The sequence below is a fragment of the Natator depressus genome, chromosome 9 (assembly GCF_965152275.1).
Source record: "Natator depressus isolate rNatDep1 chromosome 9, rNatDep2.hap1, whole genome shotgun sequence".
NCBI classification, from domain to species: Eukaryota; Metazoa; Chordata; order Testudines; family Cheloniidae; genus Natator; species Natator depressus.
The window spans coordinates 37,537,315-37,563,829 of NC_134242.1; the positions used below are offsets into that span (position 1 = coordinate 37,537,315).

The 26,515-nt window shown below is 41.3% G+C and overlaps 1 protein-coding gene across 1 annotated transcript in view; it reads left to right on the forward strand.

Annotated features, from left to right (window-relative positions):
• Nucleotides 1-2,595: 2,595 nt before the first annotated feature.
• Nucleotides 2,596-26,515, forward strand: part of EPHA4 (EPH receptor A4) — a 129,559-nt gene continuing 105,639 nt past the window's right edge. The window contains exons 1-3 of the mRNA XM_074963948.1: nucleotides 2,596-2,737; nucleotides 5,236-5,303; nucleotides 10,009-10,672. Of these exons, the coding sequence (XP_074820049.1) occupies nucleotides 2,647-2,737; nucleotides 5,236-5,303; nucleotides 10,009-10,672 (823 nt within the window). The 5' untranslated portion in view covers nucleotides 2,596-2,646. The remainder of the gene's footprint in view (nucleotides 2,738-5,235; nucleotides 5,304-10,008; nucleotides 10,673-26,515) is intronic.

The window sequence follows — 26,515 nt, forward strand, 5'->3', positions numbered from 1 at the left end:
AAATGACACATGGTAATTGCTTTACATTTGTTTATTACATGTGTTTCACCAGAATCATTTTAAGGGGGGAAAGAGCAGGTGGTGATGGCATACCGTTGGTTGGAAAATACCTGCCATTTCGTGCAGTCTAGCACATTCTGAAGTGTGTGGGGGTGCTGGAGGGAGGAGAGAAGCCTCAGACATACCTTTGCTGAGCAAAGGAATAAAATTAATCTGCGGCAGGGTCCAGGGATGATTTAGCAGCACCCAGAGATCGGAATGAACTTCCCCAGCAGCAGAGAAAGGCACCATCCACCTCTCTTCCCCTTTCAGTTAGAACACTGTGTTTGTTCATAAAGACCCAGACTCTGGTACACACTGGGCTGAGGCACTCTTAAAATTCCAGTTAAGGCAATCCCCTTTGTTATTTATTTTTAATTATAAGAGGGGAAAACACCAGCTGAAAACTGTATATTTCAGCTGCATTTACTTGTAAGTGTTAACTGCTAAGATTTGATTTTTTTCACCTCTACTTTTTGTTACCATCGTCTTCTCCCCCTAGGAAAAAATGAGCCGAAATAGTCCAACCCACTTTTCCACCTCGCAGCCTACAGAGGCTGTAACTGGTGAGCTGTTAGCTTCTGGCAATAATGAAGGATAAGGAAATAACAAGGGTTGATCATAACTAATAACCTCGACAGTCCCTTTACCAGATCAGCAGTAGCAGGCACGAAAGCCTCCCTCGCGTTCAGAACTATCCCACATTTTGTTATTACAACACTTTGGGGGGGAAATCAACTAATTTTATATAGTGTGAGTTTTTCAACATACCTTTTCCCCTGATAAAATCACCCCTTTCACATTAACCTTTTGCAGCATTAAAAAAGTGCAGGGAACGAGTGAACTTGCTGCACATATTATGCAACCGTTCATTTCTAGGCACCAGAAAATGATTTGGATGCAAGCACCTTAAAAAAAGAATCCCCATCCTTTGACTTGTCACGTTGACGTCTTTGTCTGGGTTCCCTGCTATCCCTCAATCCACGAGATGGTGCTGTTGGTTTATGATGAGAAACTCTTCGCGGGTGAATGAGACCAGCGCTTTCCTGAGAAGCCAGTCCTGAGCTTGCAGGACTGGGGAGGAAATCCCGACCCCAGTCCATGCACTAAGGGGAAAACAAGCAAAAGGGCAAGAAACTGCCAACTTTTTTCCTCGTCCTGATTAGACGGGGATGCTCCAGAATAATATACATCAAAGGGCATGTCCTCGCCTGCCAACTATCAGCTCAGCTATTCAGTGAAGCTAATACACTCCTTAACTTAAAAGGAATAAAAGTGTGTGTGTGTGTGAGAGAGAGAGAGTGACAGACAGTTATTTGCAAATATCACAGGAAAAAGCACACCCTGCCCTGGCTTCTGAGGCATGAAACTATTTTTTTGCAATGTGCATTAGCAATAGGGTTAGAGCTCACTGATCATCCCCCCCCAAGCAAAAGAAATGGGTTTGGATGTTGCAGATACTGACGGCTTTGCGAGGAATCGCTGCGGGTGGATAGGATACACTGCACCCTTCTCTTCGATTTTTCTATTTGAGTATCCTCCAAGGAAATCGCTGGAAACAAGATAAGTAGCGCGACTTTGAGGAGTTGTTAGCTTCAGGGAATTCTCATTTCTCAATCCCCTACTGTTAATGACAACCTGCACACTTCCTCCCCCATTTCTCATTTGTAGTTCGTCACACTTTGAATCCCTTTTCTTTTCGTTGGCTTTGAGGCAGAACGTGCAAACAAAATCTGTGTGTGCTGACATTTTTGCTGGATTAATGGAGACAGATCAAATATTTTACCTGTCACCAGACGCTCAAGAAAGTAGCGGGGGTTTTATTTTTGTTCGTTTGTTTTGCTTCCCAAGGAAGAGACACTTATTCCATCTTGGAGCAAGATACTTGTGTGTGTAAGGAGGATTGGCGGCTGGGGGAAATCGCATGAAATTAACAGCTAACCTCCACAAAACAAAAATTCGATATACCCCTTTTGTACATCACTTCCCCTCCCAAATCTTTACTAAACAAAATGCAGTCCAGAATAATACAGATCGGTGAGAAACAAGTCCAGCTCCTTTCGCGCCCATTTGCTAAGGAGTTTTGCTCTTGGGTTGAAAGGGTTTTTTCCTTTAAAAAATAACACACCACACACACACACACACACACACCAAAAACTCAGCCCATTAATTTTAGGGCAAATTTACTTGTGTCCGGCGATCGCTTGTTAGCGCTTAAAGCTCAGGAGAGGCAGGGGCTTAGCATCATCGTAGCCACCTCCCCATCTGCCAAACCGCAGACAAGAGCCTTCAGCCACACTGTGAGTAGGACAGTTCTGCCTGGAGGGTGGCACAGACCCCGCGCAAACCTATCGCCCCGTGCGGAGGAGCCCGGCCAGGGAAGCAGGTGGGGGCGGGGCCAAGTGGGGAGGGGGGGCGTGTTTGGGTGGCAAGGTGGGGTTTGAGCTGCCATGAGCTACTCCGACTGGCGAATAGGGTTGATGGACGGGCAGACGTCAGCCGCCCGCCCCGCCCCCTTGGCAATGTCTACAGCTTGCTGGCCTCCCCATTGAAGCATTTATTCCACTGGGATAGAAGCGGCTGGAGCGGCGCTGGCACGGGTGAGCCATGGCTGGGATTGTCTATTTCACCCTCTTCTCGCTCCTCTGGGGGATCTGCGGCGCTGTCACCGGCTCTCGGGTGTATCCGGCCAATGAAGGTAGGCGGGCAGCCGGGCTCAGGGCTGCGGGGGGCACTTGTGCCTGGGGCAAGTTGCGGCTTTGAGCAGAGTTCATCAGCGGGGAGGGGGGGCGCGAGCCGCTGGGACCCGGGGGCACCGCGGGCTGGGCAGCCGCCCGCGCGGGGAGAGCTAGTGGGTGCGAGGTCCCCGCTGCTGCGGGGGTTGTGCGCTGGCTGCGGACGGGACTTGGCTCCCAGCAGGCTCGCTCGGCGCCTCCTCCGGAGACTTTTGTCCCAGCACCGGGCGAGGAAAGTTTTAGCCCGTCGCGGGCTGCTGCGGCGCGGGGCCCCCTGCGGCCGGACTGCCGCAGACTTGACATCTGTGCAGCCCCTTGCGGCTCCGCATACGCGCGTGGGTGAGCCGGCCCTGGGTTCGCAGCGCCGTGCGCCCTACGCTGCTCCCCTCGCCGTGCGCCCACGCACCCTGTGCCAGGGACCAGCCCCCCGTAGCTGGGACCCTCTGGATCCGAGCGGCCGAGATTGCAAATCCATGAGTGACACTAAACTGTGCCCCGCACCCAGTTTCCCTGCCCTTCACGCGCCCCCTTTCTGGGGCGGTGGGATCGCAGCGAGAACTGGGGTAATTTCTTATTGATGAGTGCTGAGAGAGAGAGACATGGGGCATTCCCTGTCCCGGGGATGGAGGGGGCGCCGGTAGGAGGCGAAGCTGCAAGAGTGTTGCATAATCGCATGGACCGACACATGCGCTCCCTGCAACAGACCTGGGCACATCTGGCTGCAGAGGTGCTCTGAGACTTCTCTCCCAGCCGGTGCCCGCTGGAATCTCAGCTCTGCTGCCACCGGCCCCCAGAGTAGAGGACTGAAGGACGAAGCCTTCTGTTAGTTAGCTGTGGATTTCATTGTCCTGTCCGCATTCCCCCTAACGCACCCTGCCTTTTTGAAAATTAAAGACCTGGAAAGAGGCTCTGTCTGTGACACAAACGCGGCTCCCAGAGTTTAAACTTGAGAGGAGAATGGAAGGAGTTGCAGATGAAAAGCCGCTGCTTAGAGCTGCTGTGGGTTACTCTGGCCTCTTCCCCTCTCCCCTTCATTTCGTGTCTCCTTTTGATTCTCCTCACGTTTCCTTTTCTCCCCCTTTCTCCCCCCCCCTTTTTGGGTAAATTGGGTTGCATTGTTCCCTTTGTCTCTCTAATCCACCTTACATTAATCCAAATGAATGTAGCCGGTTTTTCTCCAGGGGCAAAAAGAAGAATGAGGGGGAGTTTTGAGAAGGAGATAGCTACATTTAAAAATAGTTACAGGACTAAATGGCATCTTAAATCTACATCTGTCTGGAAGGAAAGATGGAAGGTTGGGAGAGGATGATTTTTAATTGAAGCTATTTAAAAAAATGCTCAAAGGTTCCACATTTGTCCTTGATGGCCATAAACAGCCAGATTAATAATGGAGCCCTTCCTTTCAAATGGGGTTTGCCACTTCATTGTTACAGTTGGAGCTTTAATTTACAGTGGTCTTCAGAATCTGTGGTTTTGCAGGAGCACTGTGGTGAAAAGACCAAGTAGCTGGAATTTCACTGGGTCTGGTTCGGTGTCTATAGCTAACTCCATATTAGGTGAATGATCTTGTATTCCTTGCACATACCAAAATCACACTACCTTTGATGGGATTCTGGGGTAGTGCAAGGAATTGCAAGATTGGGCTACAGTACACTTAAAATCACCTGGTTCTCCGTTTTTATTCTTAGAACTGAAGTGCATATGTGTGTGTTCATCTGTCTACAAATACAGATTGGTGAACTCAAAACATTTTTTTTTTTTTAAAAAGAGCAAACCCATTTTCCTGCCAGTGCAGAAAAACCTCCAAAACATGAGAACAATGTTATCTGACACTTGTGATGTCACAAATGTGCTGAATGATTAAGCAGTTTATTGTAGCCTCCTTCTAAAAAATATTCACCTATGTATAAGTAAATATCAAACTGGAATAGCAAACAGAGCAAATAAGGTGTTTGTTTTGGTTTGAAGGGAATCCCATACAAAGTCACTTGTGGCTTAGCCATATTCAAGAGTCAGGAATTATGTGATCATTCTAAATCTTTACAGTACTTTTCCACTCTTTTGTGTAGTCTAATGTAAAATACAAGGTTTACAAAAATGAGTATTTGGGAGCTCATCATTTGCAGTATATCTTTTGTCGTTTATGGTTGTCTTTGTTTTTTAATTCAGAATTATTCCATCTAACAGATGGGTTTGAGTACTAATAATGTTAGATCATCATCCTTGGAACAAATTTTAACAGTTAAGAAAGTTAAACACACTTTCACAAATGCTCCAGGTTTAAAAGTGAGAGATGATCAAGTTAATGTAGATATTCACCTAACTGAAAAAAAGTTTTGGTTTTGATCTAAGTTGGATATGGTCATGCTCTGCATGTATAGAAATGCTCGGGTAAATACTGTCTGTCATATTGACCTTTGGTAACTGGAAATTAATCTATTTTTTTTCTGTCTTTCTGCAGTTACCCTGTTGGATTCCAGATCAGTTCAGGGGGAACTTGGGTGGATAGCAAGTCCTTTGGAAGGAGGGGTAAGTTCTGAATTACTATCTGATCAAAAGGGTAAAAGGGAATGATTAGTAAGTTTCTGCAGAGTCCTAATGGCTCGATTATTGTTGATTGTGGTAAGGAGGTCAGATTTTTTTCCATGCCTATGAAGTGAATTACACTTTGTTGGAGAAACCCTATACTCCCTTCGGATAGTTCTATCATTGAAGAATTAGAAACCAAAAGGGCAGAAAAAGGGTTTCAGAATTAGGAGATTGGTCAAAGCATGGACTTAGATGCCTATTTAAAACTGAAATACCAACAAGAAATGTGATCTGGAGACCAAACTGGAATCCACCCCTGTAATTGTTCTATCCACGGACAGTCTCTGTTCAGAGCAATTGCTGTTCTGTTTCTAAATTGAGTGTGTGGTGTGGGGGAAAAGGAATCAATAGACAAGACACAAGACAGACCTTTCTTATGGCATGAAGGGACAGTAGTTAAATAGATTTATTTCAAAGTGAAAACAATATTGCAAGTTTTGATCCCTGTACAAATAAACCCCAATCTCAGATTTTTTTAGGGTTTTCTTTTGTACAGTGGGCAAATCATATGAATTTCTTTTGAGGACCCTATAAAAAGAGTAGTAACCAACAGTATGTTATGTTGCAGATCCTGAAAGGAAGGGTCACACATTTTGGGGTTGGAGTTAGGAAGATTTTAGCATAGTCCTTTGTATGCAAAACCTTCACTGCTAATTTAACTAAATATTTGTAGGCACAAGCTGGCTGCTACCTGCAGTAAGCCCAATCAGGCAAGCTGCAGAGCACCTCTTGTGGGAAGCTGCTGAGACCCCTCAAATCCCCCAATCAAGAACTATATAGGAGCTGAGGGCACTTTGCACCTTGAAGGATTGGACCATTTAAGACTGAAAAAAATGTATCAGAACCTTTTTCTCTACAGGAAATTGTAAAAGTAAACAATTTAAGAAAAAATGTTAGTAATGTACATCCTGCTCCTATCAAATTAAAATACACTCAGATCCTTTTTAAAATTAAACAAATAAGTCTTCTTAAATACAAACACACGCTATTACTAAGTCAAAATGAGTGAAAATAAAGGGGCTTAAAGATAAATAGTATAAGTGGATTCTTCCAGTGCCTAATGAAACACACTGTAGACTAACGTTCCCTCCATGCCCCCTCCCCATCCAACTAAGAAGGAAAGGAAACAGTAGCAAATGGAAGGAATTTGAGGCCATTTATTTTAGTGATGCATTATGCATAAGCTTTGAATTAACCATAACATGGGAAAATGGAGGATTGTTTTGCCCCCCATTGTTGTTCTGCCTGAACTTGACTGTAGAACACTGCGCAGTCCCTGAGACCATTTTTTAAAGAGAGGGGAAGTGATTGGCAGGCCTCTGGCAGTGTAGACAGCACACATTCACTGCTGATTGCAGGCAATTGCCCTCATCTTTTGACAGTGGGGAAAGGTACAGCTTTATCTCAGTGAGAGTCAGGCTTCCTTGTTAATTCTATACCCTGGAAAGGTCAATGATTCAGACAGAGCCTTTCTTACGCTTCACCAAGGGGTACCTACAGTGTAGATTAAAATATATTAAGAGTCTTTTAATAAGTCAGTAGCAGAATTGATGACCAAAGGAGCTCTGTATGTTTTTAATACTTACTTGATTCCCCCCCTCTTAGTCATCTTTGAAGACTCCTCTCAAGTTTGAGAAGGAAATGGGTACTGTTTTATTGTGGACGTGACTGGTTTCACTAAGCCGACCTATGTGTGTTCTATTTTTAAGTTGGTAGTGAAAAATTTAAGAGTACATGGTCTGTCTGTGCAATAGAGTGCTTGGAAAGCATTTATTGTAACTTCATAGGCTGCAAATTTATTTCAAAGCAGCAGAAAAGAACACCCTTTTCTTTCTTTTTTTCTTTTTCAAAAAGAGCCCCTGAAGTTCTATCCTTCCAGGCCAGTTTGTTTTCTTTTTAACTGTGTGTAGCTTATTGTATGTACTTAAAAAAACCTGTTGTATAGATCTACAACAGACCTTTAGAGGTTAAGCCTTTTATTTGTTAATATGAGATATTGGAGGTAAAAATAGGGTATTGACCAATGAATAGAACTAAACATTATCAAATTTATATAGTAACCCTGGAGGAATTAAAGTATTACATTATAAATTTAATTAATGAATTACTCTTAAATTTCACAGTTCAAAGAGAGGTTCTATTTCTGGAATGCTTTTCTGCGCATCATTAAACCATAAAATGAATTGTATTATAAAAGTTCATTTTAGAGGGAAAGCAAAAAGATATTTCTTTGAAGACACATTTAGTGTTGCATATAATCTCAAGTGGTTGGAAATTTTAGAACTCTAATTGTTTACAGCAGCCGACAGATTTTTAAAATATTAAATAAGAAACAGATTTTTTTAAAAAAGGTCATGCATGTATTTTGCACTGAGGGCCTGATCCAACTGAATTCGGTTGTAGTCTTTCTATTGACTTCAGTGGGCTTCAGAGCAAATCCTATAACTACATCGTCTATTGTGTGAACATGCTAAAGGAAATCCCTTTGACAACTCTTTATATCTCCCCCCCACCCCATCCCCTCACACACTCAGGAGGTAGTGCAGGCCATCGGAAGATAAGGAGAATGGAAAGTGATGGATCATAAAGACACAAAACTAGTTTCATGGCAGCTGCAAATTAAAGAACTCTATCTGGTTACTAACTCCATGTTACATTTTACATTGATAGATGACTTTCCAGTTTTTCCCTTTTCTGCAACATGTAGTGTGACATGATGTGTATCGATTTTCCACCCACTTCCCTCCTTTTTAATTCACAAGTATCTCTAGGCAGAAACTAAAATATTACCCTCTTTACTACTTTTAACTCATGGTGCCACTGCTAACTGCCATAGATCCATAAGCAGATTCAGCTACTCTGGAGGCTTTTAAATTAAAGAGCACTTGCAAAAGAGCAATTCTTATAAAAAGAATGCAGGATGTTATGTGCTGAGGTCCACAGTGTTAAGAATGTTGCCGTTTATCAAAGCAGCACCTTTAGTAGTTTTCAAAAACATTTCTAGGAAGCTCCTGGAAAGTTGCATTATAACAATTTTCCAAGCATATTTTTCACGTGCTTCATTGTACAGCCTGGAATTCCAGCCAGAGTGTAGCTTTTATCTAATACAAATGTTTAAAAAAGGATTTTCCCCCCTTCTAATTCAGCAGAACCATGATTCTTTTTCTGAAAGAGACAAAAGAAGGCCACTGTGGTGGCTTTCTTTTCTGCATTATGTGATTATCATAATCTCTAACATTTTTTCAAAGCTGTGATTCACCATTTCCTTTCTTTTATGGTATGTTCATCACACTTTTGCTGAAACATTGGTTCACACACATGGGAGCCAAATTCATCCTTCACATAACTTCTCTGACACAAATGTAGTTAGTTACTTCAGGGATTGAAATTGCTCCAATGCGATAGCTATGTTGCTTTTTATTCCCCCTACTTTCCGTTCCCTTCAGGAGAGGAAAATCCCTACATCAATGCAAGTTTAAAGCCTGCCTACAGCATTATAACATAGTAGGGTTTATTAGACTGTAAATTTAACTGCCTGAGGTTTCTAACTCCAGGATGGTATGAAAATAAAAGGCGGTAAATAAGAGTTTTTATTTTTGGTATCAGGAAGCAAAGTTCTGTCAGTGATGCTAATTAACTGACAAAAAGAAAAGGAGTACTTGTGGCACCTTAGAGACTAACCAATTTATTTGAGCATAAGCTTTCGTGAGCTACAGCGCACTTCATCGGATGCGATGAAGTGAGCTGTAGCTCACGAAAGCTTATGCTCAAATAAATTGGTTAGTCTCTAAGGTGCCACAAGTACTCCTTTTCTTTTTGCGAATACAGACTAACACGGCTGCTACTCTGAAACCTGTAATTAAACCACATTCCTCCCTCCCAGTCTTTAACAATCCAAGGGTGAAATCCTGCCCCCATTGAAGTCAATGGCAAAAGTCTTACTGACTTCACTGGGGCCAGAATTTCACCCCAGGTCTCCAGTAAAGCAATGCTCATAATAGATATCCATTTGTAAATAAATTTGTACTGTTGCCATTCCAAATTGAGGATGGTTTAATGGGGGAATTTGTTTGTAGCTGGTTTTTGAAAGCCTAGAGAAATGACCACAAAAACATCCTTCCTTATAAAGACACTGGACAGGGACTCTGGACATCTGGATTCAGTTCCAGGTCTGCCACAGACCTTCTGTGTGACTTTAGGCAATTCACTTACTTTCTCCATGCCTCAGTTTCACATCTGTAAAATGGGGATAATTAATACTTTGCCTGTCTTTTGAGATTGTACGCTCTCCAGTGCAAGGGCTATCTTGAAGTATGTGTTTTTTTAGTGATTAGCAAAACTGGGGCAGATCTGGGTGGGGGCCTCTAGGGATTGTTGGCCTAGCTCAGTGTGATGTATTTTGTTTGTTCTTAAATATATGTTCACTGAGGTATTTTACCAACCTAATTTTGAACTTGCTTTCTCCGTAACAGACTGATTTTTAGGTACTTGGTGTAATACACATGACTTGGTGTAACGATTTTTCTATAAATGAAAACAAATGAAAGCTGCATGCTACCAGTGGAAGCAAAAGGATTAATTCTGTAGTGAAGAGCTGATGTACCTTTGTTAACACTGATGTACTTTTTGCTTTGATTCTTCACAGTGGGAGGAAGTAAGCATTATGGATGAGAAAAACACTCCGATCCGCACCTATCAAGTCTGCAATGTGATGGAGCCGAGTCAGAACAACTGGTTACGAACTGACTGGATTCCCCGCGAGGGGGCTCAGAGAGTATATATTGAAATTAAATTCACATTGAGAGACTGCAACAGTCTGCCAGGTGTCATGGGAACTTGCAAAGAGACTTTTAACCTTTACTACTATGAATCAAACAATGATAAGGAGCGTTATATCCGTGAGAGCCAGTTTGCCAAGATCGACACCATTGCTGCTGATGAGAGCTTCACTCAGGTGGACATCGGTGATAGGATCATGAAGCTGAACACAGAGATACGTGATGTGGGCCCATTGAGCAAGAAGGGGTTTTACCTGGCTTTTCAGGATGTAGGTGCCTGCATCGCCTTGGTGTCCGTCCGTGTTTTCTACAAGAAGTGCCCATTGACTGTACGCAACCTGGCTCAGTTTCCAGACACCATCACTGGGGCTGATACATCCTCTCTAGTGGAAGTTCGGGGCTCCTGTGTGAACAACTCAGAAGAGAAGGATGTGCCAAAAATGTACTGTGGGGCAGATGGCGAATGGCTGGTACCCATTGGCAACTGTCTGTGCAATGCTGGCTATGATGAGCACAACGGAGAATGCCAAGGTAGGACCAGTCGTATTGTACTTTTCATAAGGGCTCAGTGCGGGTAATTGAATGAGAGATGAAAGTAGATGGAGTAAAGCCAGTAATTAGCAGCCCCTGTGGGATGCAATGGGACAGAGGTGTCCAATGAGAGAGTGCAATAGCTCCAGGTGGCAAGGCTAAGAAGTGTATAATCCTGACAAAACAAATGATGCTACTGCAATCAGCAGAAGGCAAAACACGTTTGCTAACAAGCACTTAGATTTGAATTACCTTGGTGTAGCCACTGAAATTGGATGCAAAAGTAATGCACTGGAGCCACCATCATTTACAGAGACAAGATCTCTCTTTCACAAGCAAAGTTTGTTAAGCAGAGAAAACTCTAAGAAAGAAAAGTATTCCTTTTCTCCTTCGGGACTCAGTAGAGAACTTTGGTATTAAAACGGGAGAAGAATCAGTCAGAGAAACTTGGGTTTTATTTTGATGACTTTAGCTCCCCCGGAAGTGTAAATCTTTGGTGTTTCACTTGTTGCAAATTTTTGTATTAAATAACCATTTGATATTTGATACTGCTGCCTTTGTTAAATATTTTCATTTCTTATAGGGGCTCTATTGTTGTCATTACAATGGAGGTGCTAGGATACTCTTAGAAATGCTACAGGCCTCCACCCCCCATACTATGCGCTGCAGAATTAGGGATTAAAGTTCATATAAAAGGCAGATTATCTCCAAAAAGATTTACATTTCCCCCTAAGATGTTACTATTATTTTATAAGTGAACTATTAGAAATCTTGAGCCTGATCTTCTAAGCCCTTACTTGTGAGCATAAATAAAGATCAGCCTTTAATGGCTTCTTGTACGGATGAATGAGCCCAATCCTACAAAGTGCTGAATTGAGGGTGCTCAGCACCTTGCATTATTAGGCCTTGTATTGTTCTTTAAGATGTTTGGAAATGTAGTTTTGATTATAATGGACACTCTTCTGTTTTGCTACTTGTGCTTGTTTCCTAGGATAAGTTTAATATCTTGTTGTGACTAAGAAATTGAGAGTGAGGTAATAAAACAAACAACCGATAGTTTTTCTGCTAGACAAGTATAAGAAAAGAGCTATTTTTTTCTTAAATGCCCTACTGAAATTCTTTTAGATGATAATTTACAGTCATTGTTCATTGAAGTTCATTGTTATGCATTGAAATTAACGGTTGGCAGGAAAGCAGTGCTAAGCACAAGCCTCTGCCTTCGTTCTAGCATTTTCATTTGGAGAAAAAATATAAGCATATCTTATAGGCCACAAAATTACAGTGGGCTGCAGTGAGAATTGAAAAATTAACAGCACAGTGGCAGGGCACTCTGTTTACAGTAAATTACTCTGTTTTATGGAATGTTGTGAAATAGAAGCTTGGAAATCTTTGCATGTCAGTAAACATACAAATGTGGCTGATGTGGTGACTGGGGACTATAGGAGAGCATCAGTGGCTGGAGAGATTTTATTATTTTGAAATGGCCCAATAACTTGTAGTCAAGGCTCCTTGACATTTTTACAACCCAATTTGTGGGAGGAGGAGGTGAATGAAAAAGGGATCTTGGTTTATTGCATGGAGATTATCCTGAGTTCTCTTCAAGGGCGATTGGGTCAGTTTTGGGTCACGGTGACTGATGCAGATCTAACACTTTTTTTTTTAGCTGTTGGCTCAAACACGAGCTAATTGCATGACAAATAGATATTGGGAGTTAGTGTCTTCAGCCAGATTCTCTATAAACTCTCCACTGGGCCCATGAAAGTTGGACCCACAAAACCTGATTCTCCATTTCCTCAGTTAAAGAGAAATCTGATGGGGGTCATGTATAAAAGGAGAAAGAAACTCTTGCATAAAGCTAGCCTGTTGAAGTTATTTTCAGAGGATGCAAGCCATCAAGTAATTTTAAATAGTTAAAACCATTTCATCACTGGTTATTTGTGGTTTCCCTTTTGGCATTACCAATCCCAAAGTCAGAGTAGTGTACCAGGGAACTCCTCTGATTCATGAAGTTTACAGTAAAGTTCACAATTCACTCTCTGTTGATTTCTACCGAGGTTAAGGCCAACTAGGCTTTTGACATTGCTGGAGAAGTTTTCCCATTTCCATAGTCCAGTTAATTTTACAGATCAGCAAATTTGCTTCTCTCATAGGTTTTTCTGGGGGAAGGGTTGAGAGAGGGGAATGCTTCCCATGGATTTTGAGGGGATGGTGAGGCAGGACGAAAGATCTTAAGTCTGCAAAAGCCTATAAAAAGACACCAGCCTATGACTGGAACCTTGCAAGCAGGTTCCACCCCAATTGTTTTTCAATGGGTTGACTGTGGCAGGACAAATACAAGAATATGTCAGAGGTCACCCATTTCCTCATCCATCTTCCTCCTGTGAGCCCGAGGTCAGAGTTGATTGATTAAGATCTTAAAAGTTTGACAAAGGCTTGGTGGGCAAGAATAGTCAGGGTGGGTGCAGGGTGTGTGTGGGGGGGTGCCCCTGTTGTTGTGAGATCTAACGCTGGTCATCTGCTGGAGACTTCAGAAGCCTTGGGGACAGAACTACACTTCCTCTTGCCATTCTTATCTTCAGCAGTATATGCTAATGGAGGCCAAGAATGAGGAGACATGTCAGAGTTTATAAGGTGATGGTTGGATTGCCCCAAAAGCAGATGCAAGTTCATTCCAGCTCCTGATCTTGAATAACATTTTCTGAGCTGATTTTGTTCAGTCTTTGGTGGGAGACAACCACATAGTGTTAAGCAACTCTTCTTTCAAGGAGAATGTATGTCTGCAGTTAACAGCAGTTTGAACCTGTTGAATAGTTGATGCTGAGAATTAGAACAGGTCAAAAAAACAGGAGGTTTTTTTTGGGCGGGGGACAAGTATTGCTAAAAAATTGCCCCTCTTTTGTTGAAAAATTTCTGACAAGCTCTCCTGAGGATAATTGTTCTGCTGAGACCTTGTCATCTGTCAAAAATCAAGGAAGGGGAAAAAATAACATCTTAAACTTTATTCAGCTAAGGAAGGTTCCCAGATAAGATACAGTGGAACACTGGAATATTTGACACTGATGCACACAATCAAAGCTGGTTAGCTGAGCAGTCATTCTCCTCTCATGGTAGAGGTTTCAGTTTTGACACCCAGTAGAAAGAAGGTAATTTTAACATTGATTTTTGTTCTCTTTTTTTCCCTCCCACCCCCCGCCTCCGATTTGTTCTTTAATGATCAAGGTTTTAGGAAAGAAAAAAGTCATGAAGAATATTATTAATGAAACATGAAATTATCTTATTTTATGACTTATCTCAAGGCTAAGGTAATTACTGCTTTTGGGGAAAGTCAAGCCATAGTGTTTCTTTTGAATATGTCATTGTGATATAAATTATTTTGTTACACATGAGTATAGTGTGATTTAGATGTAGTTTTGTAATTTTCTTATCACAATCAAATGGCTGTCCATATATTTTGGGAGGAGAGTATATAAATATAATAGATTGAAACCATCTGGGATGGTTCTGATGCTGTGAAATTACAAGTCTCAGTTTAGACCTGACATTTAGTGTAAATATGTGAGACAACCAAGAGCTTTTTTTGCTATGATTTGTGTAAAGGTTATGAGAGCTAAGTGCTTTGTGCAGAACACTTGGTGTTGTGAGTTCTGAGCAGGCCAGCTGGCAGAAAATCCAACATCGTTTAAAATGTGGTTTAGAGTGTTGCCTTTTCATATCCATGCCGTTTTTGGAATTTTCCTCCTACCTTTGATAATGGCAACCTTAAGAAGCAATCCCTTGAGTAATATGATTGGTTTTATCTCTGTGGCTTTGAATAATGGCTGTGATCATTGAGAGAAACAATTCATTTTATATCAGAGGACCAGAATTTAATTATTTTTCTTTTTCTGTAACGCATTGGTTTGGTTGCAGCTAAATTTTTGCCAAAATAACTTAGCTGCCCATTCCATCAGCACAAAGGGTAATCGCGGAGGTTACCCAGAGAGGGGAGAGTTGAGTTTGCCATTTAAGATGTGCAGAATGATTATGTTTTTGGCAACAGAAAAACTAAAAACTGGAAGAGAGAAGCTGCTGGGTGGGGGAAAGACTTATCTCTGTAAAATAAGTGATTTGAACATATTCATCTTTAGCAGAGCCCACCACATCTTATCAGGATAGCTCCCTATATGATTTTGTGCCACAGTGTGGTGCAAGATGTCCACTTAAATATTTGGCACACTTAAAATCCCCCCCTTAGATGTAAATCTAAAAAGTTCCTTTAAAATCTTCCTTGGCACATATCTGTGGGTGTGCTTTCATTCGGAATCAGTGACAAAACTATTATTCATTTATGTGAGAGCAGGATCTGGTCATTACATGGGATGTTATTAGTAAGAAGGAAGGTCAACAAACTATGTTAAAACTAAATGGAAAAAAATCCTTTTATTAATTTATTAGAAGACTGGATAGCAGCCTTCAGTTGTTTTTGTAAGATACAAGACAAAATTCTACTGATAAAAATCTCCAGAACCTAGCGTGTGTTACATGTGATGAGACCTAGATATATAGTCTTTCCTGTCAAGGGGTTATTTTATCGGTATCTAATAACATGGTCCCATGGTCTTGGATTTTATTGTGCTTTTGAGAAGAAGTGATTAAGCAATAGCTCAGCTGTACGCTTGTCTCTTTTGAGACTCTGCTCTCCCCTCCCAACTTCTGATCTAAATATCATCTCTCATTTCATCCCATAATGTTGCATCTTTTTATGTTTTTGGGCAGCAGGCGAGGTCATATAGTTTCATGAATCAGAGACAATTAACATTCCCATGACTAAATGGGCATTTTATGAATATTGAGAGCCTGCTTCACCTCCCTGGGAAGCAAACATGTTGGTTCCCTTCTCTTTACTCCCATTGGAGACTAGGAAAGTTTTCTCTGTGAATGGGGATTGTCAACTGTCTGGCCAGTTTGCCTTTTGCATGCAGCAGATTCCTCATTTGCATATTTTGTATACACCTCATGCAAAGCAGCACACCCATTTCTCCATTTCACAAAGGAGATAAGAGCTTCCTTTGGCCAAAATCTCTTTCTGTTTAGGGGGACCCTGAAGATTTGGATTTTATGCAAATTAATTCTGTTTTGATTTAAGTTCTTTCTTTAAGAGATACAGAGTGCAATATTTGCACAGTGTTCTTATTGTACCCCAGCTCTTCTCCTTCTGAATATGGCTGATTGTCACTCTCTACTAAATGCTGGAGCCCACTTGCTCATTTCAAGTTGACATGTGGGAAAGTGCCACACTCTGGTAAAACTCTCAGCTTGTTTGTAAACTGATCACTCACTTGCGGTGTAGTTTCTAGTGCTTTTTATTGAGGGAAGGGGGGGTGCATGTTGCTGGGTGTGATTTTACTCACAGTGTTTATGGGTGACCTTCTGTAGTTACATCTTTTCCAAGGGAACCAACTTCAGGAACTGGAACTTCCCAAAAATAAAAGCATAAAGTTGTGTGTCTCAGGAAGACTCCAATGCAAAGGGTCAGTTCAAATGTGGTATAATTCCTTTGAGTTCCTGGGCTTGCCACAGGAATGAACTTGGCCCGGAATTATTAGTTTGGGGGATGGAGAGAATTCAGCTTGTAGTGCTCGGATAAACTTGCACAATTGAAACTGCTACATTTCTTTATCAAAAGAAAATAATCTCTGAGAAAAGAATGATTGCCCTCGATAAACTTCCTAATTACACATGCACCCATATATTTTGATTTAAGTAGCTTTCCCTTTTTAATTTTTTCGCTTTAACTTTACTTAAAATTTGCCATTGGCCTGCAGGAAAGCTGAGGCTCATTAAATGCTCCCCAAACTCAGGCTTGTTTGGGATGTATTTGTTGAAAGGTTTATTGATTTAAGTCAGAACACATGCTGCATGCATGTACTGTATTTGTTTAAAAAGCACTGTTTTTCATTTTGTGTTTTATAAATCAACAGTATGAAGTTAGGACTGTGATCAGATTAGGGGCTGCATTCTATAAACCATCAAGGCAGGGGTTTTTGTTGCAAATATAAGCATACAATTTTTAATGTCCAATTAGTGTTTAACTTAAAGATAATTTCACAGGGCCATAAATGGCACAGTGTCAGACCATGTGGCATAATTAAGCAGAGGCAGGACTGTTTAAAACAACAAAGAAACGTGCAGAAACTTTGGTTTTGCCCTGTGCAATACCTCAGGAAGTGAGATGGTGCTGTTCAAAGTACAATTGGAATGGACTATTAGGGTTAAATAATACCAAGAGGCACTGTGTGCTTGGTATGTGCTTCATGAGTTAGTCATTTGTGCCAAGAGAAAATTCAGAGAGAAAGTTCTTTCTCTTAGGATAGGTTTAAAGTAGTATTTGCATTATGGTAGCACTTGGAGGTCTCAGCTGAGATCAGGGCCTTGTTTTGCTATGTCTAGCACAAGATGGGCCCCTACCCTAACAACCTTACAATCTAAATAGACAAAACAGGCAAAGTATGGGGAAGGAGAAGGGAGTAATGCTGTCGCCATTTTAATGGATGGGGACCTGAAGCATAGAGAGATTAGGTAACATGCTCAAGGTCATGTGAGAAGTCTGTGGCTGAGCTTGGAATTGAATGCAGCTCTCCTGAGTCCTAGTCTAGTGTCTGAGCCATCAGGCCATCCTTCCTCCCTCTGACAGATCCACACTTCTCAAAGGTGATCCTAGGAACAATGTCCTAATCTGCTTGAAATCTTAAATTATCATTTGAACCAAGTTAGTTGATAATAATTTCTCTTTATATATGTGAATACGCAGCCCCAATCCAAGGCTGTGGTACAGTGTCTCAATTACCCAGATAATCCTGTTTGCTTGTATTTTTAAACTATGAAGCGCTGGGTAATTATTCAATTCTTAATAGAAGGCAAATGGCAATGTAAACAATAATTAGGATGTTAGACTAATGCGCTTCAAAGCAAATTGGATTTTTTTTTCTTACTGTTCAGCATGAAGTCCTATAAAGCTAACAATTTAGTGGCAAGGAAACAAGTTCCATTTTGTTCATATTGTATGGTGTTATCTCTTCATGCCTTGTTTCTGTGAATAACAGTTTGCCCCAATGAAGCTGCATACTCCAGAGCCAAATGTTGCTTTAACAATTGGCTCCCTGCCGTTTGCTATTTGGCTATGCTCTCCCGTGGCTCCAGATTGGCTCTTTGTCTCCTTCAGTTCCAGGGGCTCAGAGGTTAAGAGAATACTGACTTCCACCCACAATACTGACGAAAGGTAAATATGGACAGACCTGGTGCTTAGTTAAGGTACAGTCTTGGCTGGAGAGCTTTTCTGCTGGGCTTTATTACAGATAAATGGGCTAGATTGAAGACGTAATATTTTCCCAACTACTGTTCTTCTGAATTATAGTTTTCTTAAAGGGATCTGATCTTCCCTTGGTCTATTTCCATAATGAGAAACATAGCCTTATAAATAAGAGATAAGGGCCTGAACCAGAATCCCACATCTAAATCCCTCTCCACTTTGGAAAAGTTAAGATCTGGATCTAAACTTCTTAGTTCCATCCAGTCTCTATAATGGGCCAGAACTGGAATGGCCCAGCTCCAAAAGCCCTGAACTTGGAGAAACCCCTCTTAACTTCACAGCTCAGGCTGAGATTCATCTCTACCAGAAACCCACATGTGACCTGGAAACAGATGCAAAACACTCATTGCTTTCAATTCTTTCATAAACCTTATGTATATGTAGCATAGTTCAGACTTTCCAAAGTCCATTAATTAAATCTTGTCAACATATCCATTCCTTGCATTGTATTTATCCACTGATTGAGGACAGTGCATGTTGGTAACAAAGGCATCAGGCAAGGAGGCTGCATCTTTCCTAAATATTTTAACAATGCCTTTGTCACCCATGGGTTTTTTTTTTGAGCGTTTGCCATGCATTCTCATCAGAGTCTGAATGAATGGGTTCAACAATCAGCTCTGTTTCTCCATTGTTAACGTTTTAAGAAAGGTTCAAACATTCATCAGCATTGATGCTGTTAATGAATTACAGCAGTTTCATTGCAGCTAGATTAATTTTTATCCTGAGAAGAGCAGGAAGCTTGGTTTAAAAATAAATAATAAAAAACAATGAAACTCTTCAACAGGTTACAAATTATTATTTAAAAAAAATTTGTATTAGTTTCAAAGTGTCTCACTTAAAGGGTGTGAAACAGTCTTTTTAAAAAAAAAAAAAAAAAAAAATCCCAGAGGCTTCCTGCCAGACCAGATTGTGAAAGCATTAATTAACGAGTCTGTCTTTCCAGACATAAAACATATCTGGTTAGAGAGATGAAAAAAGTGTCGAGCCGGGCTTCTGTGAACTTGGTGCTTGAATTCATTTGTGTTCAGTTTTAAGTGTTTTCTGTAGTTGAAAAAGACATCCCCACTTTGAAAACAGTTTCCTTTTGAAGTGTCCAGTCTGGAAATGATTGAAACAGCCTCTAGGCAAATTAGCATGTTAAAAGAATTGGATCAATACTTTCCCCTTTCCCTCCTTCTCCCTCCCTCTTTCTCTCTCTCTCTCTCTCTCTCTCTCTCTCTCTCTTCAGAGCAGAGAATTTGAGCAGCACTAGAAGTCTCTTGACAGCTGTGCCAGTATGATTCAGGAGAACTGTCGATAGCAGTACGGGCAACATGGATATACTGTGATCAAGCTGAGACAGCTTGATCCAGTGCCCAGACTCTTTCAAGGATGGCCATTTGAAAATGGAGTCAAGAGAAATTGACAACTCTGGAAAGCTCAAGCAGCCCATATAATTATGGAGAGGATTAGAAGGAAAGTGTAGGGAGAAATAGGAGATCAATAAAGGGCACAAGTTGACTGAACTCCTCCTTAGATGTTGCAGTACTCCATTTGTAAAGCTTAGCCTGAGCATGTAGAAGATTTCTTTAGCCGTTTTCAAAAGGCAAGTAAACAAAAATTAAAAAGGGGGTGGGCTCAAAGACAGGAAACTTCTAGGTAGTTCTAACAGGAGAATGCAGCAATGTTTACATTGAGAAGTACTAGTTTACAGACTGCAGAACCCACTTCTGGTTTCTCTGTGAAAATTATTTTATTTTAAGAACTGCAACTCAGTTTTCTGGTTGCTTGTAACTTGCCTGCTTCTGTCTTTGAGTGATAGATAAAGAAAGGTATGTTGGTTGGGAGCCAAGGACGCTTGAATTCTGATGCTGTCTACTTCTGCAGCCGTTGGACTATCCCTGCCTCAAATGCCCCATCTGTCAAATGGGACTAACAGTTCACCTCCCTCCCTCCCTCCCAGGAGTGCTTTGAAGATGTGAAGTGCTGAACATTATACCTCCTTACCAACAGGGGCATCATTAAATGAAAACCACTTCCTTTACAGCACTGTGGTAATCTAATTAGTAAATGGTGCTTGTTGAAAGTCGTTGCTTTGCCTGTCCTTTCCCCAGCATAAAAAAACCTCTTATTGATCCAAATTACATCCTAGTCTTCCTGAAATGGTGGCTTCTCAGCACAGCCTTTCCAACTCTCACAACCTTTGGATGACATTTACATCCAGTTGTAAATGCTGTGGGGTGGCTGGTTGGTGTTAACAGGAAAGCAAATCAGTCTCATGTTTTTTCTACCTGAAATTGTTTTGAATGACCTGTATATCTGCCATCCTATCCTCCAGCTGTGAGCCTCCTGTTCGTCCCATTGCTTTCACACACACACAAATGAGCTGGTGCGTTTTGCCCACTCAGAATTACATTGTTGAATTTCCTCATTCCTTTTTTGTAGATTGTAAGTGTCCAAGTTAGAGCTAATAAGATCATTAAAATCAGGAGCTGGTTCCTAGATATAGTCCAGTCACTCATTAAGGGCTCTGCAGTTAATGAGAATATGATTGAGATAATATTTAAGGTTTGCAGCATTGTTGTAGCTGTGTTGGTCTCAGGATATTAGAGACAAGGTGGGTGAGGTTTATCTCACCCATGATATTTGATATCAGATTGTACCCAGTCTGACTTCAGGCTAGCTATTGCCTCAGTTTCCCCCACTTGGGCTCCCCAGTAACTTCAGCAGAGATTTTCATGTGTCACATAACACTTCCAGGGTCTGGATTTAGTGACAAAGTTCACAAGAAAATACAAGAACTCCCAGCCAGCTTTCCTGGTTGCCTCACACCACTTGGGGCAGGGTTCTTAGTCCTGTCTCTGCTGAGGCTTTCCTCTAGCAGACTTGTTCTCCCCACTTCAGCCTTCCTCACTGGATCCTGCTCCCTGCAGGCTTGCACCCCCAGGCCCTCTGCTTGGGAGGCAGGGAGAGTTTCTCTGTGTAGAGCAGCCCATGAGTTAGACATCCTTCCAGTCTCTCCCTGCCCTCTGTCAAGCAGCATCTGACACAGATTAGCAAAAATTATAGCACTGAAAGTTCGTTTTGCATGAAATGTGAGCTACTGAGGGCATTCTCAAACTCTGCGCAGACACCCTCTGTTGCGTCCCAGATGTATACAATGCAATGTTCGGCGTGCATTCCCTTCTCAGTCTTGACTAGAGCTTTGTAATAACAAAAGAAGAGACTGCTCCAGAAAATCCATACAGGGTTGTACATTGGACCCACTTCCTGCAGAGAGGGGATTTTGGGTGTTGTAAATATTGAGTGCTGTAAATATTCTTGAAGTGCAGATGTAATCGATAAAGATCGCAGTTTTGTGGCTCACTAGTGCATTTCAGTATCTTAGTTTAAGGAGTCCCTACTAATCTTAGATTTGTTGCAATATTATAGATTATGAAAATGAATTCAGATAATTCTGGGCCACCATTTTAGAAATGGTCTGGAGAGGCTAAAGGTGATGAATTTATGAGAGAACACTTAACACTAGTCCTGTTTATCTACAACCACTTATAATACTGGAAGCAAAAGAGCTTTTGAACATGGCAGCAACATAGGAAGCAAGGGTTGTTGTACCTGACTAAACCAGATGCAAGAGAAAGCCATCGAGAGAGAGGTTTCTTGCATTTTTCTAAGAGCCTGGTGCTGACCATGGTCAGAGACAGAATACTGAACAAGATGGATCTTACAGCAGATCGACTGGTAGTACCTGAGAGCAGAATTGAGACACCTTCTTCATTTCATGGTGGAACACACCATGTTGTCATGGGAGTTGTGCATAGACCAAAAGCAGTCTATGGCTTTATTAAGGGATTATTTCTTCCTCTTCCTGTTAGGGATATGCTGTGTCAGTACTCCGGGTCAGCTCTTTGAGTGGGGCACAGGACCTCAAGGGGCTGGAGGAAAAAGATGACTGTATACCAATTTTGTGGCTCCCACATTTCCTGGGGCTGCCGGAAGCTTGTTTGCTCCCCAAGTTAGAACAGCCCTTGTACTGATCGCTGCAAGGTGTCATTTTGCCAGCCAGGTATTGCTGAAGTGCAGGAGTACTCCAGCCATGTGTCATCCCCTTGCCTGGTAATCTATGTGTCAGGGGCCAGGATCTAGCCCGCTGTGTTTCTCAGCTTCTTTAAAGTTCATTTTAAACTCCCATTTTTATAATGTGCACTTGGCTAAGTTTCTAGAGAGTTCTTGATAGTTTGACCTCTGAGTACATCTGTATTGAAACCTGGTTTTAAGAATGCTCTTGTAACAGACTAATGAATGGGCATTTTTATGCAGGTTTGCTCAGCACCCCTTACTGGCTAAGTTTACCCTTGTGTAAACATTACCTTTTTATTTGGTTTGAAGTTTGCCCTTTGAAATCCAAACGCATTCTGTCAACCACTACTCTCTCTTCCTAAATTCTGGATGACCCCGCAAAGAGGGAGATGGTTATGCAATTATTTTTTAAATGGCCCTTGTTTTAAGGAGCATGGAGTAATTACCACCATTCTTTCAGAGATAGAGGCAACAAAATAGTAAAGTGTCCTTCAGCATTGCTAAATAACAGGGAAGATATGTGCTTGGTAGGGATAACTCCTTGAAAATTTGCAACATGTAATAATTATCACATCACAGTAACCTTATGGTCAGTCAAACAAACATGTAACCTTTCTTCCTCACAGCTTAAGTCCTCAAAGAGAATCCTCTGCAGACTTTTGGCCAAATTCTGCTGTAACTTACACCTGTGTCACTTTAATGAAGTCATTTGGATTGCACATGGAGGACAGAATTTGGTCATCAGAGGACAACCTGAATTAAATGGGAGGGTGGAAAGATGACTAAAAAGGTCACATCCAGGGCATCTGGTTTTGTGTTGAAAGAAATATTTCTTTTTAAAAACCTATCGTAAAGAACAACTAGATTTACCAGCAAATACTAGCATATGCTGAAGTGGACTCTTAACATTTCCCATGTCTTCTGTGTGATGCCTGCAGACTTGAGCATTGGCATTAGGGTACTCTAATCAATTTCTAACTGAGAAGTTGGTAGCCAGGTAGGTCTCTGTGGATTGGGAATGACTCATACCAAAGAAACACTGTGAAAATTTGGCTCCATAGCTCTATATTTGCTGGAAAATAGCCTCTTCTTTTTCCAGATTTTTCAGCAAATAACATGTTGAAAAACCAGAAAGCTAATGTAGAATGGATTTTGTTCTTGCATGGCTAACTGGAGATGACTATCTGCGATACAAAAATACTTAAAAAGACACCGCCAAAGTGATTTGACCTGCCTTTTCTCTTTATGTAAGTTTGCAATTGCTTCATCATTCCCTTTTCAATCTATATCTGATTGCGCAAAATAAATTCTTTAAAGCCCTGTGCTCATAGTCATGAATCTCACCACTAACCCTACAATAACAAATAAGTGAACTGAAATGATACAAGGAAATACAATACCTCTAAAGGAGCTGATCATTAGGGGTCAGAATCTGATATCCCTACTCCCACTGAGTAGTACTTCACTCCACAAGCAATTCCTTTGGCTTCAGTGGGTCTGCTCATATAAAATACAATTCAGTGCGACTTGAGATATCAGAATCTGACCGCAACACTGTGGAAAATAATTGAAAATAATGAAATAACTAGATGGTGTTCTTTTAACTAATCCAGGTCCAAATCCTGGCTCAGGATTACAATGGAATAATGGGGACATTAGCCCCCTGACTCCTAAATTCCCCCCCCTCCAGATTGCCATGGAAAGAATCTTTGTACTGCTGGCTCCATTGTGGCTGCTGGCTGGCATTTCTGCTTTGGTGCAGTTATCCAGCAGTTACTTCCAAAGGTGCATGATCCTTTTAAAGTTCCTCAGCCTGTGGGTTCATTCTTGGAGACCCCTGCAGGTTCCATGTGTCAGATCCACGTTCCTGTGCTGATGGCGTTAACTGTGTGACCTGTTTTGGCTTAATATCACATTTCCACCACCCCCCATCCCCCACAGTTTTGTTAGCTTATCTCATATCACGTTGAAAAATGGCCTCATTTACATCAGTAGAAACATTTCATTTACACCCAGATTGGTTCTAATGTGCAGCATGTGTATCCACTTACTAATCTAAGTAGATAATTAATCTAATAAGTAGATATCTACTAAGGAGATGTGGGCTGTACAGGTACAGTACCTGTATCTGTTGGGAGGTGGAGAAGGGATGTTAAAATTGTTTATGAGTTCAGAGCTGTATCAGGCCTTGCACCATTTTTGAGTTATGATATCATTACCTGAGCTGTGGAAGCCAAGAAATAAAACCCTTAACCATGATATATGAGGAGTGTTTATGTCTTTGAAATATAGAGAGGAAGGAAAAATACACACACAGCATAGTATATTTTTGCTCTGTTCCTGTGTATGTGTTTTCCATTAACATATAGAATAGACACATAATTCATTAATGTGTACATCAGAGCATGCCTTTTTTTAATGATGCATTCCATTTGGCCAATAACGTGTTTGTTTCTTAAATCAATTATTCAAGCTCATTTAAATAAACATGGGATTCGTTATCTACCTGAAAGAAAAGGAGTATTTGTGGCACCTTAGAGACTAACAAATTTATTTGAGCATAAGCTGTATTTTCCACTGAATGCATCCGATGAAGTGAGCTGTAGCTCACAAAAGCTTATGCTCAAATAAATTTGTTAGTCTCTAAGGTGCCACAAATACTCCTTTTCTTTTTGCGAATACAGACTAACATGGCTGCTACTCTGAAACCTGTTATCTACCTGGTAAGCATCGGTACAGGCCCCATAAGTTTAATTCTTTGCCTCACAATTTCCCATCACTTACTTTGAGAACACTTTTTTCTTGCCACTTTGGAAGAGGGTATTATTGTATTTGTAGCCAAATGAAGATCTGTGTTGGAAACACCAAACCGATTACTGAATCAGTGTTGAGCAAACAGATTATTCTCAAATAAACCATTGGCCGCACCTATCTATTTCTGTGTTGGGAAGCTGTAACAGAGTGGTTTGCCCTTGGGCTGGAGAGTCTGGGACCCGGCCAATCCTGATTACAGAATGAGTCCCCTATAAAGACCAGGAGGTGGCTGCAACAGACCAGGGAAATTGCTCCAGCTAGGAAGGGACGGGAGGAGCCTGCTAAGGGAGGAAGGATTCTGACCAAACCAGGGAAGCTTCAGCTGTACCCAGCTGGAGGCTGGAGGAAGACTTTTGAGTTTAATTTTGAACATTAAGTCAATAAATCAGATCCTAATCCAGACTGCTTTGATTGGACTGGAAAAACCATGTGTGGAGTTTATTTGGGCATCCAAGAAAGGAAACTGAGGTGCATGCAGGGCTGCCTTGAGACCACCAGAGGGCACAATGAGGTGAGTACTCACCTACAGAAGCACATAGAGCGCTTTTCAAGGATCACAAACAGTTGGTATCTATGCACTCTACTAGATACTCTTTCATGCAAACTGTGTATCTGAACACACTTTGCAGAATTAAATAATATTGTTACAAAGTATCAGCAGTGGGAGAAAGAAATTAAGAGTTATAGACAAGGGAGAAAAGCGTGTCTGAAGTAAAGCGTGGAGTAGAGATGGAGAGACATAAGAGGTATGTTGCAGATTTCATGAGTTGTAGACTCTTGCACCAGCAGTCATGAGATCATCTGGATAAGCCAGTACACATCAGAATTAACAGTCATTTTATCTGCTGCTGTGTAGACAACAAACAGCACAAGGTGCTTGATTCAAAATCCACTGAAGCAAATGGAAAGACTCCTACTGACTTCACTATTCTTTGGATCAGGCCCCAAGTGCAAATTGCTTTACCAGATCCTTTGAAGTCTTAACTTTCATGGAATCCCTTATGCTCTTGGTAATTTGCACCGTTGTACTTTGCATGAGATGTTCTGATGCAAGTGAAATTTCAATAATAGTAACAGCCACAGCTTGTACGTATGCACAATGCAAGAAAATGTCAAGTAAAGCAAATTTCTTTTTCCATTCAGTACATCAAAATGAAAGTTTCCTGTAAGAGTGGACTGATAATGTTAAGTAGAGCTTCAATCAGACGTACTGACAAGTGTGTATAAAGGGCTATATAAAAAGTGCCAAAATATGTTTTAATAAATGTGTGAAGGCCAATTGATTTCTGCAACTTGTGCATGTTAATGTACGTTTTCTGTATGAAACTGGCATTTGTCACCAGGTTTTTACAGTTCTGTAGATGTCATAAATTTAAACACTGTAATTGAACCTGAATTCACTACAGGTTTATTTACCAAATCAAAGAGTGACGTGCATACAACACTCACTCTGTTTGCCAGCTAAACTCATGGGTTTAGTGAAGTGCCAAGGAAAGACTGATCATTTGAATTATGTTAGTTCTAGCAAATGACAGGTGTTTTGTCGTTGTGACATGTTCTACAGATTATCATATTAACAGGTGCAAAGCTCATATAAAGGATATCATAGGGCGTGCAGTATG